This window comes from Alligator sinensis, unplaced genomic scaffold (assembly GCF_000455745.1).
Source record: "Alligator sinensis unplaced genomic scaffold, ASM45574v1 scaffold806_1, whole genome shotgun sequence".
NCBI classification, from domain to species: Eukaryota; Metazoa; Chordata; order Crocodylia; family Alligatoridae; genus Alligator; species Alligator sinensis.
The window spans coordinates 837,450-851,878 of record NW_005842521.1 but is presented as its reverse complement, the minus strand read 5'-3'; the positions used below and the strand labels follow the sequence as shown (position 1 = coordinate 851,878).

Sequence of the window (14,429 nt, the reverse complement as noted above, 5' to 3'; positions counted from 1 at the left end):
GACTGGCCCAGAAGGGTCAGAGCAACCAGATGGCACAGAGCAGGAGGAAGCTTGGTGGCTCCCTCAGGAAGGGAGCATGGAGGGAATACCAGGCCAGTGTGGGCCCAAGGAGCCACTGGTGGACCCGTCGTGGGCCACAGCTGGTAGCTACAGCAACTGGGATGGCGACAGACGCAGTGAGGATGGGACCCTTAAACCAAACAACCAGCAGCAGGAACCAAAATCAGGGAATCAGCAACGCGTAAAGGGAGACAGCAGCCCAGGTAGAACCTGGCTCCGCATAGACCAGAGAGGGACTGCGGAGAGTGCTCGGCATTAACTACACCGGTGGTCAACAACAGCAGCCCCAAGGGACCGAGTGCCGGGGAGGGCCCGAACATCAGCCCCGACAAGCAACATCATTATGTTGGCATTAGGCGGGGTGTAGAGAAGGTGGAGCCCCAAGAAAAGGCGGTCACAAGGAAGGCCAAGGGAAAGAACCAAGGGGACAGGACTAGACATCATCCTCCTGATTTAAAACCCCCTGTCATCAAAGACGTGGCAGACGAGACCCCTAGGGATCCGACCCGAGGCCATTCCCACTAGCCTGGCCGTGCAGCTCAAGAAGCCACGGCGAGATTCTTAAAGAGTCCACATGTGTAATGCTTGGGAGAAAGGCACGGGAACTTACAGAGGGCAATAACTCTTCTTATCCTCTTATTTACTGTTGAGATTGGATAGGGGTGTGTGTGTGTGTGTGTGTGTGTGTGTGTGTGTGAAAGCGGGATAGAGGTAGAAGAGTGGAGTGCCTGGGGAGTGTAATCACTTAGCTACAGGAGCTATAAGAACTGAGACTGTGAGGGCTAGCTTTGTACATAGACATATTTAATTGTTTTCTCTGGAAAAGTAAGTAACCCCCTCATTCAGAAAAGTCATCAAAATGTATGTCATCTGACAAGTAAATGTGTTAAATTTAAAGACTGAATTTGACTATGGAATCCTACTGTCCCAGTTATCTCTCCCTACAATGATACTTCTGACTTCTTTTTGTCTGGGTTAGAACCAACCAACCTCAATTCCCTTCATGGTGCAATAGTTGTTACTATTTCACTTAATACCCTGTTTTAGCAGTTGACATTCAGGGAACTCAACAGAACAGTCTTTAAACAGAATTATAATCGGTTTTATAGTACTGATCTCGTCAAAGCAACTTTTCCATACTATTACATCCTAATTACTGTATTGACTCAAATCAACAAGCTCCCCCAGCCTGCCCAATCAGCATGAGTAAAAAAAAAACACCTTGTCTTATATCTGCAGTCCTGCTCAGGATTCCTTAGATAATGCCCCCTAGCTCAAGCTATGAAATAGCAAAGAACCTTTAGCTAGGGACCTACTTAATTCATGCTTTCATAGAAAGCACAGAAATGGACATTGTCTGCAAAATATGCAAAATCAAAAATAAAACTTACTAAAAATCAAATACTTGCAGCCCACTGAGGGGGGAAGCTGCTAGCACAAAGGGGAGCAGTCAATCAGAGGTAAGGGGTGTGGTCACACAATTGACAGCACTCTTGGCCAATTAGTGGTGAGGGGCAGGGCTGCATGACAGGAAGTACTCTTGGCTAATCAGTGGTGAAGGGAGGGCTCACCACAAGAAGGCAGCAGAATCGGCTCCACACACCATGAGCAGCCTGTAAAATCCCTTTTACTCACCAAAACTTAGGTAGATCCGTACCTATAGCTGTTACCTCTTGTAGGACCAGGAAAGCAAGATACCACAGATATTTATGGTTCCGAGACCTTTCTAAGAGCCAAGTTCATGTGCACATGGACTCTGTGCTACTATATCTAGCTATCTACAGAAGTCCTCCAAGTCTCATTATTTTTTGAAATATTCAGAATACACCAGCCCACATGAATGAAGGCCTAATTCACAATGCTGTATTTCAGTGTTTTGTGCTTTGATTAATGAATTGTCTGACTCCTTTAACCATATCTATGCATGTCAAATGTGGTACCTCAAGGATTAATGTTATCTGCTAAGCTATTTTGTGTTTCTGGTTTGATGCCTGCAGTGATAATTACTTTAAGATATTTCATTTTCTAAAAGACATTCAAGGGAAATGTAGATAAATTCCATTTAAATGACAAGAAAATGAAATGGATCATTTAGCCTTTTCACGATAAAAAAACTTGAAGATTGTGTTAAGTCTTTGGAAAAAGCAGATAGTACCAGAATTTGGGAAATGCCTGTATCCTGACAAGACAGATTGTACCTTTAGGCACAATCACGAACAGTGAGTAGACTTGGAAAGCACTGTACCTTAGGGTATAGACAAATGTATGGTTTAGTTGGTTTTTAAGGGGAAGGGAAACTGCTGATTGGAAATGTGCAACAACTGTAGCACTGAAAATGTTGTGTCTGAAGGATCCTGTAGCAAGATGAGTGAGTTAAATTCCCCCAACTGAGACCACATATAAAACGGAGCTAAAGTCAGAATGATTTTGCTACACTTTTACGTCTGTGTGATTCCATAGCAATTCCATAGCAATTGCTCTGGCTCATACTTTCTGGAGTGATCACCTTTTTCACAGATTGCCACCATTACAGTTAATTTCCTTGTTTCTGAAGGTCTGGAACAATTGTTCCAACCCTTTTAGGTTCAAAGCACCCTTGGATAGACTTGAGATACCCCTTGGAAAATGCCAACTCTTAGTTTTCACTTTTTTTTTTAACCACAGAAGAATAATAAAGAATAGTAGCATTTTTTTATTGCAAATAACTCAGAAAGACCATAACTATGGATTTCTATTTGAAATGTCTGGGTTCATCTGGCAAATTATGTTTGTAAGCCTAACAGTGTTACCATTGGCTGGCACCCCAAGATGTCCTTGAAATGATCTGAAGGCACCCCGGTTAAGAATCAATAGTCTACATTTAGTAACTGTGTAGTCTCTGAGAGAAATACATGGTAACACTTTAAATGAAAGTTCTGTTTATAAATAGTTAATATAGGTATAATAAATGTCTAACTAATTGGTATAAAATGCTATTGATAAAAGGCAAGTGGCATATAACCATGGCTTCTATGCTTATCACCATGCACAACTCATACTTACATCTATTAATCTATTATTAACCCTTTATTAATTATTTATAAATGAAATCTTCAAGTCTGATCAAATACTTTTATCTAAACTCTTCCAAAGGTTGCAGTAGAACAGTTCCTAATGTTGTGAAAATATATTATATAGTATTAACAATTTCTAGTCAGAAAGAATTCACTTTATTGATTCAGAAAAAAACGACCATAAAGATGTCATGCTTAGGCAAATTCTTGATTTTCAAAAATAATCTTACTAGATGGCTGAATTCAATGAGTTAAGAATTTGGGATGTAACTTTTTATAAATGCCACACTTCCGTTGTTCCTGAAAAGTTAGTCTTATTAACACTTGGGAGCCTTTGAAAAGCTCTAATTGCAAAAAAAAATTGCAATTTTTCAACAGAAATAGGTGTTGTGGAATTTATACCATTTTGGCTAGAAGCTAATGCTAAATATTTCCCAAGCTGTATCTGTCATATTAGATCACATGTAACCTACGTATTATAAAATAATGCAAAACAACCTTTTGATTCTAGTGAGGTTTGGCTAGTTTACGTACATTGCAAGCTTTACACAGTTTACCTAGTAATTTCAGAAAGATGCACCCTTATCTTGTTTTTGGCAAACCTGAACAGCTTTTAGAACTTTAGTTTGCCTCGGGGCTAATACCTTGGAAAGGGTTTCACATCTGATAACATCAAGATCTCTTGTTCTTTAATGAGAATTACATACCTTCCTGAACACACAAATATTTCACAGCATTTATATTTTAAACCCTTGGTTCTAGTTTTTTGATTAATTCTTCTGTTTTCTTTTGGGGTTTTGTTGTAATTCTGCTAAGTACAGATGTTCAAAAAGCCCTGGTGGAAAGCACTCTAACTATGGCACTTTACTTAAATTGCTATAAGTTATGGCATGTTCCAACCCAACAGACATGTGCTGTTCGGTGCAGGGAGTTGGGTGCCTGCCTGTACTGACTAAGGCCAGCAGGTGGGGGATGCTCCAACACACCTCCCAGGTTTTTATGGGGGGCCGGGCCAGGCCATATCCTCACAGTGGGGGTGCTCCCCTTGTGGCCCCAGGTCCCAGTGCAGTAAAGTGCTGGGACAGGCTGCACTTCCTGCAATTGCTGTCTGCTGCTGTCAAGAGGCTGGGTTGGGAGAAACAGAGACCCCTGCCCCCAGCTTGTTAGTTGGGGTCTTTGGGGGGTCAGACTCAGTGCCTGAAATAGGGGGACTCTTGACAGCAACAGCTGCAGGAGGGGCTCACCTAGCATTTTCCCATGCAGGGAACTGAGGCCAGGGTAGAGGGAGATAGTGTGCAGGCCCAGCCCCCCCTCACCCCAAGACCCAAGCTAGCAAGCAGTTGGGGGACCTTTTGCAGTTGGGGATGCTCCCTTTCACCCTGCCCCAGCCTCTTGGCATCATCAGCCAGTAGCTGCAGCAGAGTTGCCCAGCCTTGCATTTTGATGCACCAGAAACTGGGGCTGGGTGGGGGGAAAGGAAGGAATGCTGAGTGGACCTGGGTGAGCCCCAATGACTGCTAAGCAAGCAAGCTGTTGTGGGGGACCTTGCAGCAGGGGGGCTCCGTTCCTTCCCTGGCTACAGTGAAAACCTGGAGGAGGAGAGGGGGGGCTCTATTAACCCCTGCCCAAGCAAACTGGTTGCTGAAGCCAGAAACATGCAGTGCAGGGCTGCTTTGGCTTTTCACCATGCTGGGAACTGTGGCTGGTGGGGGGAGGGGAGGGAGCCCCTGTGTCACATGGACCTGCCCCCCACCCGACTATTGTACCAGCAAGCTGTGGGGAGGCCCTCACAGCAGGGCATCCCTTCACCTCCTCTCTCCTGTCAGCTGCTGCTGAAAGTCACCAGCTGGCAGGGGGCCAGGACTGGGGAGAGGAGCCACCCTGGCAGTAGCTGCCAGGAAAGAAACCCTGAATTCCTTCCCTTGTAGCACCCTGCTGGGTGAGCCGTGTCACACTGCAGGGCTTGGAAGGCTGCAGAAACAGAAACCCCCCTTCCCCCCAATCCCCCAGGCAGGTTGTACATAGGACTAGGACCATAGGCTGTTACTGACTTTGGTCAATAACAAGCGAGGGGACAGAGCCAGTCTGGTTCATGGGCAGAGCAAACAAATTCTGCCCAAGACTAGAGCAGCCCTGCACAATGTCACCTAGGATGGTGACAATCACAGTCTAAGTTAACCCTCAGCGGGATCTGGCGCAGATGTTTGATAAAGCGCCATAACAGAAAGTGCTTTAGCTTAGTACACATCCGTCCAGAGTTAACTTAGAGTGGGATCTGCCATTTTTAAAGCACTTTATGTATTATGAACATCTGTTCTGTTATAGCTGTAAAGCACTTTCTGCATGCTTAAAGTGCATTAGTGTAACATCTGTACCTACCCTTAGTTCTTGAGCTGCTACAAAAAGCTGTGGAAAGTTTCAAGATTGTATGTTTAAGTAAGTACATCTAACTCCATGGAACATAATGAAAAACAACGCTCCTCTTGTTTAATTTGAAATGTCATATATATTATTGATGTCCTTTACTACAGTACCTAAGTATCTGTGTGCAATTTCCAGATTTGTGAGTGAAACTTAGCTCTTCCTGTATTAACATTTGGCTCTCCCTATCTCTGCACCATGTTATTCAGTTTCAGCTAACCTCCAATACAGTAGGATATCCATGTCACCAAGGCAATTAATTATTGTAACCTGAAGCATTTCTTGGCTACAAGCCACATTAGGGCACACAGCACGACATGGCTGTGTGATTTCATTTACCAAGGAATAGAAGGCATCTAATCTTGAGGATTTGATGTGAAAGCCCTTACACAGCCAGTCAGTCATCACCTAAGGGACAACAGCTCTGTTGGTATTGTTAGAAGAATTTCTGAAGAATGAAGCTTTCTAAATCATAATGTGTGCTAATCCTTGACCAAATTCTCCAAATAAGATTGAAGTAAAGGGTCAATACACCACATTTAACCCTTCTAAATATAATGGGTTTTTTATTGAAGTGAGGCATGGCATCTGGGCATCATGTTGGGAAAAATTTATGATTTGCCTAGAGCCTATTATCTTCTCTATATAGTTTTTATGAGCTGTAGAAGCTCTTGCAGGAACAGGTCACAGCAGCAGACATATAAACTCAGTAGCAGCAGATGATGATTAATTAATAAACATTCTTTGCACTTCAAGGCCCTCAGATGAAATGCACCCTGAATGCTTTACAAACAGGAGCTGAGTGCCTCTCAGTGCTGAAGCCACACCATGACACAGTGGCAAAAGTACATTCCCTGATATCACTTATTTCTGTGCGATTCCATTACTTTCAGTGGAGCAACTATTGATGTGTACTGGCATAAATGAGAAGAGAATCAACATGCAGCCAGTGTACTTCTTAATGCATAAAGCTCCAGACTGGACCACATTTGTTCATTTACATAATCTAAACTGCTAGGCATTAGCACATTGCTTAAAAATTAATAGAAAATACCATGCTGTTTGTGTAAAGGACATAATTCAAACCAGTGATCTGCAGTGGTGAAAACTTCTTTACCCATTATCAATCTTCTGAGCCATTCAGTTTCCCTCAAATAAGCAGGCTTTTGAATTCAGGTTATGTTTCATACTCTTTCACCAGACTATGCTACAGTTTGATCAGTCTCTGTGTTTGATTTACAAATTCTTTAGCAAAGGATCCTATGCATTCATGTTTTTGTTGTGTCATATCTTCTCAGGGAGGGATCTGGAAGTACACTGATCAACAAAGAGGGCTTTATTAACTAACCGCTGTTCAACACAGAAGAGTAAAATGTGGCACTAGGTAGATTATTTAGTGTGAGCAGGAAAACAACGTTTGCTGGGGAAACCCCTACAGCATCTAAGATATGAAATGGAAATTCAGTTCCTACCAGACTGTCTTGCTTGTTTCCAGAAAAGCCCTCCAGCTTGACACTTTTTTGGGAGTGGGGGAGACAGAAGGAGGGGCAGGTGTTGAAATGTTTTAACTCCTGATTAGTGCAGTCATCAGTCCTCTGAGAGGGCAGGTTCAGACAATATAGCTAAGATCCACTTTGCAAAATGGCTTCTAGGCAACCTATTCTTGATTGTGCAGCTACAGACAAGGCATGAAATACAAAAAAAAAAAAAAAAAAAAGACTGCCTAGGGGATTGTTCCTGTGAAAGGAGTGAGCCTGGATGGAAATAAGCAAAAACAGAAGAACAGGGAACCTGAAAGAGACAGGGTCTTTCATTTATACTGGACTCTCCAGAGTTTTGTATGATTGTTATATGTGGCTGGACTATTGAAGTTTTGTATTGCATTGCATCATTATCACATCAGGCTGGTAACACTGTAGTCATGATGGAAAATGCTTATTATGAACTTTTTGTCTGAAGGACTTTTCACAAGGAAAAGGGTCAGTGTACACCAAATCATCCCCTGCTGTTACTGGCCAAACTTTCTTTCATGAACATGCTTATACTTGGGCTTAGTGGGCACCTCTACACGTGACAGAGCTCTGCTCTGACACATGCTAATTACACACGATGCTGGAGGCGCTTTAATTAAAGCGGCTCTGAAAACCCCTCTAATTAAAGTACCCGCTCCCCCCTCCACCCCAGAGCACATGTACAGATGCCCAGTTTTATCAAAGGAAAGGAGCTTGAGGAAGGTTATTACTATTTGCATTAGTGCAGTAGTGCCAAGTGCCCTATATTAATATGGGACCCCATTGTGCTAGGCACTGGACACAGACACACAGTAAGAGGTAGTCTCTGGCCCAAAAGCAGAAAGACAAGAGACAAAAGACAGGTGAGAAACAGAAGCACAGAAAAAGATAAAGTAACTTGTTTGGGGTCTCAGAATAGATCTTGTTTCAAAATTCACACTGCATCCCAGGCCTCCTCCATTATAGGCCTGTGACCCAATCCAGAGAGAATTTAGCTGTATCCTACACACAGGATGGGGTGGCAGACTATAAAAAGTTACTACCACAAGTTTAAGATATACAGATTATACATGACCCACAGAACCAGAAAAATGTTAAGGAAAGGTAGTTCCAAAAAACACAGAAAACCCAGTACAGTATATCACATGCGCACACAGTTTTATCAGCTATGAACTGACTGCCCAGAGGAGTTTTCCATCTATTGATTCCTCTGTGAAATCCTATGAAATATGAACTTTCATTTCTACCCAGGAGAACTTTTACAATCTTTTCTCCAATGCCTGATAAAGGGTGTTTGTGCCTGAAAGGTTCAATGAAAGAAATTTTTTTGTAGAGGTCTTGTTGGACTAATAAAAGATATGATCTCTACTACGAGTCCTAATCATCTTTTCCTCTAGACCAATATGGCTACAACCTGAATAACCGACACAATTTTATGCCACTTGTTCTGTTGAGGTTTTGATCCTTTTTAAAAACTCTATCTGCTTCTTCCCTCTGAAATTCAGTTAATAAAGATACTGTAATATCATTCATGACACCAGGATGGACAGAGTTTAGTAACATCCAAAAAGCCAGTGTAAGGTCACTAAGGAACAGTTGAAGATTCACACCCTGAAATATAGTAGCTCTTGAAAGAGCCAGTAAAGACAAGGTATGGATATTGCTGTATATAAGGAATGATACCACTCAGGTTAATGGAACTACAATTGCAACAGAACTGATGTGAGAGGAGAATTATACCTTTTGTTTGTGCAAAAGAGGCACTCATCTTACAAATATCATGGTATTCTATCTGCTGGACTAATCAAGCATTAACACACAATAAGGCATATAATTGCATTGAAAATGATATTTCTGGCTCTACATGTGAGGCCAAAGATTAAATCCTTTAAATGTTTTTCTAGTGGTATATGGTTGCACAACTTAAAAATATCATATATTAATGCATTATATTAACCTATAGGCTTATAGTTGGTGTCCTAGGCAAACCACATATTTGTACAATCACAGCTAGTTAGTATCCCACTATAAAATGCTAATTGAAATTTGTATGTCCAAATACCAACTAGATATCCTCTAAAAATAACCTCTTAATCTACCCAGTTCAAATTCTGTAGATGTATTTATTTCAAGAAAACTGTTGCTCACAGAAGTAACATTTGTATTTGAAATTCAAGAATATACTTAGTCCTGCATCAAATCTGATCATAAAGATACAAGTCAAACAACAATACTAAACTGCATTGAGAACTTTTTTAAAAAACTGAAATTTACCAGACTTCAAGGTGGCATTATAGATACCTAAGAAAATGAATGCAGAACTGAGGAAAAAACCTTTATAGTATCAGATAATACCTTCAGCATTAATAGAACATTTTTTCCAGGTTGAAAATGCATTCTTCATTTTTCATTGACAGCTAGCTAAAGAGGTATGCAGCAAAAAGTCTATAAAAGGTTTCTAAAAAAACAAGCTGGGTGTAAGCTTCTGTTTCCTCCTTCCCCAGCTTCACAAAAGAGGTAGAGTCATTAGAAATATCTTGTAGATTCTGTACAAGGCTGAAGTGGTAACCATGTCTGGCAGCAGGGACTCTACAATACTTTCTGAAACAGGAAAAGTATAGTCCTTGGTTTACTCTTCTAATGTGAATAGGAGTAATAGTATTGGAAGCAACTACCTGTATGATACTCTCTTTCTGCTACTAGTATGAAAGTTTATACATATCTAGGAATCTGCCTCATCACTCTGGCTTCTTTCCTTTCCACCTTACTTGAATCAGCTCATCACATGTCTAGATTGCTAACCCTCAGCCAGTTTTCAGAGCCTACACTCCAAACTTACCTCTTTGGCTTCTCTGCTGTCCCTTCCTCAGCTCCCACTACCTTTCTGGCTATTTCTTCATTGTCCGTCTTGGTGCTTCCTGCTTTTTTCTTTTACATTTTCCTTTGGCAGGTCCACCGCGCAGTGCTTTCTTTTCTAGTCTCTTCTTTTTTGGTCTGTCTCTACACCCTCCCCACAGCCATCATCACCCGCTTGTACACCTCTACGCTGACATCACAAAGCCGACTACCTGATTGGTCTTCCTTCATCCAATCCTACACTACCATCAGCTTCACTCAGTTCTCCTTCTGGAAGTCTTACCATCAACTCAAATTCAAAATGGGTGAGCAACCAACTCATTCTCCAAATCCGTCTTCATTCCTAGTATTCTGTTACTGCTGAATTCAAACTAATTATCATTTTTCCCGTGACTTTTCTGTGACTTTGGGATCTAAACTCAAGCCAAAAAGCAATCCATATTTCACCACTTCCTCTAAACAACATTTTGAATAGTCTTTCTATTCTGTTTATGTTAGATAAGTTCTCAAGCAAGCCCACATCATCTATACCAGGGGCAGTCAATTATTTTGTTTGCAGGGCCATTTACTGAGTTTTGGCAAGCCATCAAGGGCTGCATGACAGGCAGCTAGGGGAAGATAAATATTAATTTTCTAAATTTTTTAGGAGCCTCGCGGGCCAGATAGAATGGCACAGTGGGCCGCATTTTGCCCACCCCTGATCTACACCCTGAATATTGTAGTTGCCTAATAGGGCTGTGTGAAACTTTGGTCCCTGATTCGATTCAGCAGAGATTCGGCCCAATTTGGTGGCCGAATCTCCAAATCTGAATCAAATCAGAGGACCCTTTAATCTCTCCAAATCAAACTGAAACCTTCCAAATCGATTTCGAGAGATTCAGAAAGATCTGGAGATTCAGACATAGACACAGCTTTAAATGTGTTTTCTGCGTACCTATAGGTAGCAGGCAGCTCCTGAATGCTGTGATGCTGGGGCGCATGGAGTGTCCCACAGGAGTGCGGGGGGCTCCCCAGCGTGCTTGGCAGCAGACCCGGAAATGGACCAGAAGCACTTCCGGGTCCACTGGTGTGCCTCCTGGGTCTGGGGGGGGGCACCTGGAGGGGCCACCCGGCATGCTCCCCAGTGGACCCGGAAATGGACCGGAAGTACTTCCAGCCCACTTCCAAGTTCACCACCAAGCAAGTGGAGGGCCTGCTGGCACTCCTATGGGATGCTTCATCCACCCTAGCATCGCAGCATTCACAAGCCGTGCTGGTACCTCAAGGTATGTAGAAAAAACTTTTAAAGCTGTGTCTATGTCCAAATTGCTGATTCTCCAAACCAGCATCGAATCTTCAGATTCGGATTTGGCCGAATCAAATCAGGTAGTGATTCGAATCAACAAATCAAATCACTGTCCCTGATTCAGGTCAAATCCGAATCAAATAGGGCCTGCTTTGCACACCCCTATTGCCTAACTCTCTTATACCCATATTAACTGTCATTCCATTTAGGTAAAATACTGGCACCACAATCATCTTCCTGGCCTGTTGACAGACCATGTATTATCCTCTCCTCCTCCAACTCTCACCCTCTCAATCCCTCCATTGGCTCCTTCTTCTCCATGGCATCTAATTCAGGTTTCATGTCATTGCCTTCCTGATTTCCCTGACATTACTGACTTAGTAATTTATTGTATCATTTTCCAGTCCAGATTACTCTGCTAATAATGCTAATCTTAATATCCTGTGTGCCTACTCCTTCCACCGCCACCTCCACCTATAGCTCCTGAGTGGTCTGTTTATATTCTTTTTTTTTTTTTTAATTACAATTTTTAAATAATCAAAACAATTCCTGGAATCTGTAATCTTAACAGGCAATCTGCATTTGGTTGTCTCTTTCTCTTTGATAAGGACTAAGGGCCTTGTTATACCTTACAGTGTGAGCTATAGTAATGTTGATTGGTGTTAGTGCTAGCTTGGAGTTTGGAACAGTCACACCTTTAGTCTAGAAACTTTCTCTGACTCTCCCCCACTTGTACAGCTGGGACTTTCCATTAGAGGCCTAGTAAGTAGAGGCAGAAGTAGGAGCTGTAGCTGTAAGTTCCCACCTCAGAGCTGATGGGCCAGGGCAGGCTTCTATCCTGTTCTATGGGTGGAAGTGCAAGAGAGATCCTGGGATACTGGAGGACTTCAACTTGGGTGGCATGTCTGTGGAGAGTGGCCAGATCTTAATGAAACAGGAGCTGGGTTGTGCAGATCAGAGGTAATCCTGCCCTGGAGTGGCATAACTTTGATCCACGTAACAAGTGCTTAAAACCATTTTAAGGTGTAAATGTGCAGACAATCCACGGGTTAAGAGCTCCAAGAGTTGCCCAAAATTACTGTGTAACAAGGCCCTGAGATGCAATCTTAACTGCTTGTTTTTCTGCAGTGATCTAAGATTAAGAGAGCCTCTTCAGGTTTCTTTAATGCAACAGTGCCACCTACAGACCATGCTAAGTGTGGTTCTTAACTGACTCAAAAGCCCCATTTCAGGATTTCAATATACACAGAACTCTAGAAAGGATTTTACTTACAATCTACAAGCAGAATCTGGCCCACAAACACTAAAAGAGCAATATGTTTTCATAAATAAATAAATAATAAAATAGAGCTAATCAAATCTCATGCTTCAAGGCATGAATGGATCCTATGAGTTCCTGCATGTTCTGTGTATTAATTCCTTTAAATTAAATGATTCTGTGGATCCTTCTTATACCAACCCAAAAGCAACACTACATACATGCAGACATCCACTTAAACCAGTTGAGGTAATAGAACCTAGACAGAAAGCTGCATAATACTAGTCATACCGACATTTAATCTCTGCCTACCTATTTTGCATTTATGAAACTAAAAATAATCATATCCTTCATAAATGGTCAATCTGTGTTCAAAGTTACAGCACTGGTGAATTATCTTGGAACACAAATTACAATTTATCATAAATTATTGCAAGGAAAAAATATTAAACACTGGGAAAATGTTACCATTAAAATCTAGCATGCTGATAGAACCTAGGTTTTGTGTTTTTAATCATTCATACTATAATGGCAAAACACATTCTTAACGATGAGACAATTTACATGAATAATTTGGCCAGTTTCTCAAGATATTTTAAAGGGTCTTCTACATTTAGGTTAAGACCTGTCTGGTCTCCAAGTCAGCATCAGATCAGACTAAATATATTAAACATCATCTTTATAATAAAAATCCTCCCACTGGAGGAGGAATGTACCCCAAATGCAGCTATTCAACTTTATCCTGAGGTACATTCCCATACTGCTTTGGACCTTGATCTTCTTATACAGATGATAGAAAAGCAACATGTTCTAATGCATACGGTGGACAAAAAATGCTGCACTCACCCACTGTCATACCATCCATATAGCGTTTGATGATGTCAAAAGAGTCCCTCAGATTTCCTTCTGTTATGTCAAATATGATATCTGCCTGGTTGGCTGGATATGCAGGTGTAATGGCACGGAGAAAAATAATCTCTGAGAACAAAAGCAGCACACATTGTATTACAGGGCAATGACAGCAACTTTGACATCACTATAATATGATCAAGGCAAGTATCTATAAGTTCTCAATTTTAATTGTGTAGAACAAAAGATAATAGTCTGTTTTATTTGAAAATTAGTTTAAATGTTTATTTCGTTCTTCTTCCTTTTTGAATGGATACAGTAACATTTTTTGGTGAGGGCTCATGGAGTTCATCCAGATTCTGCTGTTTCTTTTTCTTTTCCTATCCTAAGGCACCATTTTTACAAGCCCTGCAGTCAAGGGCATGAAGTCTTTTGAAGCCTGACCAGACCACTTGAAGTATCTATCACCACTGGAGCATAGTGACTGAAGGGAACCATGAGCTTTTCCTTTAACTAAGGGTTGAGTAAATTTATTACAGATGAATCTATTCTAAAATCTCTTGGAGAACAACTGTGAGGAATCCCAGAAGACTCTGGGCTTTCTTTTACATCAGTCTACAGGGGCTTTGAAAACAGATGATAAAACTTGACATGGCACTACGAGGATCTCCAACAGCAATTAAATGTGCTATGGAAACCTAACAGGAAACTAGCAACTAAGTACAAGTCTTCTACTGAGACAAATAGCCCTTTGGAAAAGAATCACATCAGATAGGAGGTGAAGAAGAAATTTTCATGTGCCTTATGCAGATGACAGCCAAGGTTTTACATCCAGATCTGAAAGCATTACTTAATGCTCATTCTGCACATGAGCAAAATTTTATTCATCAGTGTGCAGGCAGTTTTAAGTGAAGTCAGCAGAAACTGTGTACAAAGGTCAAAGAATAATATTTGGCCTCAAGTACAAGATCCGAGTGTCAAAAGTGAAAGTAATGTTTGTGTAGGGCCTTTGTACATGCCACAAAATTGGCCTTTAAAGTGGCTTAAATGCCGTTTTGCACCACTTTAATGGCATTGCTGTTTGCACGTTTGGTGGCATATTCCACTTTAAATGACTTCGGTATGTAGCAAGATAA

At 41.5% G+C, this 14,429-nt stretch overlaps 1 protein-coding gene across 1 annotated transcript in view; it reads right to left on the bottom strand.

Moving 5' to 3' along the window:
* The window catches only part of FBLN1 (fibulin 1), a 125,292-nt gene that overhangs the window by 24,287 nt on the left and 86,576 nt on the right, over nt 1-14,429 (bottom strand). The window contains exon 17 of the mRNA XM_025213320.1: nt 13,291-13,422. Coding sequence (XP_025069105.1) covers nt 13,291-13,422 — 132 coding nt within the window. The remainder of the gene's footprint in view (nt 1-13,290; nt 13,423-14,429) is intronic.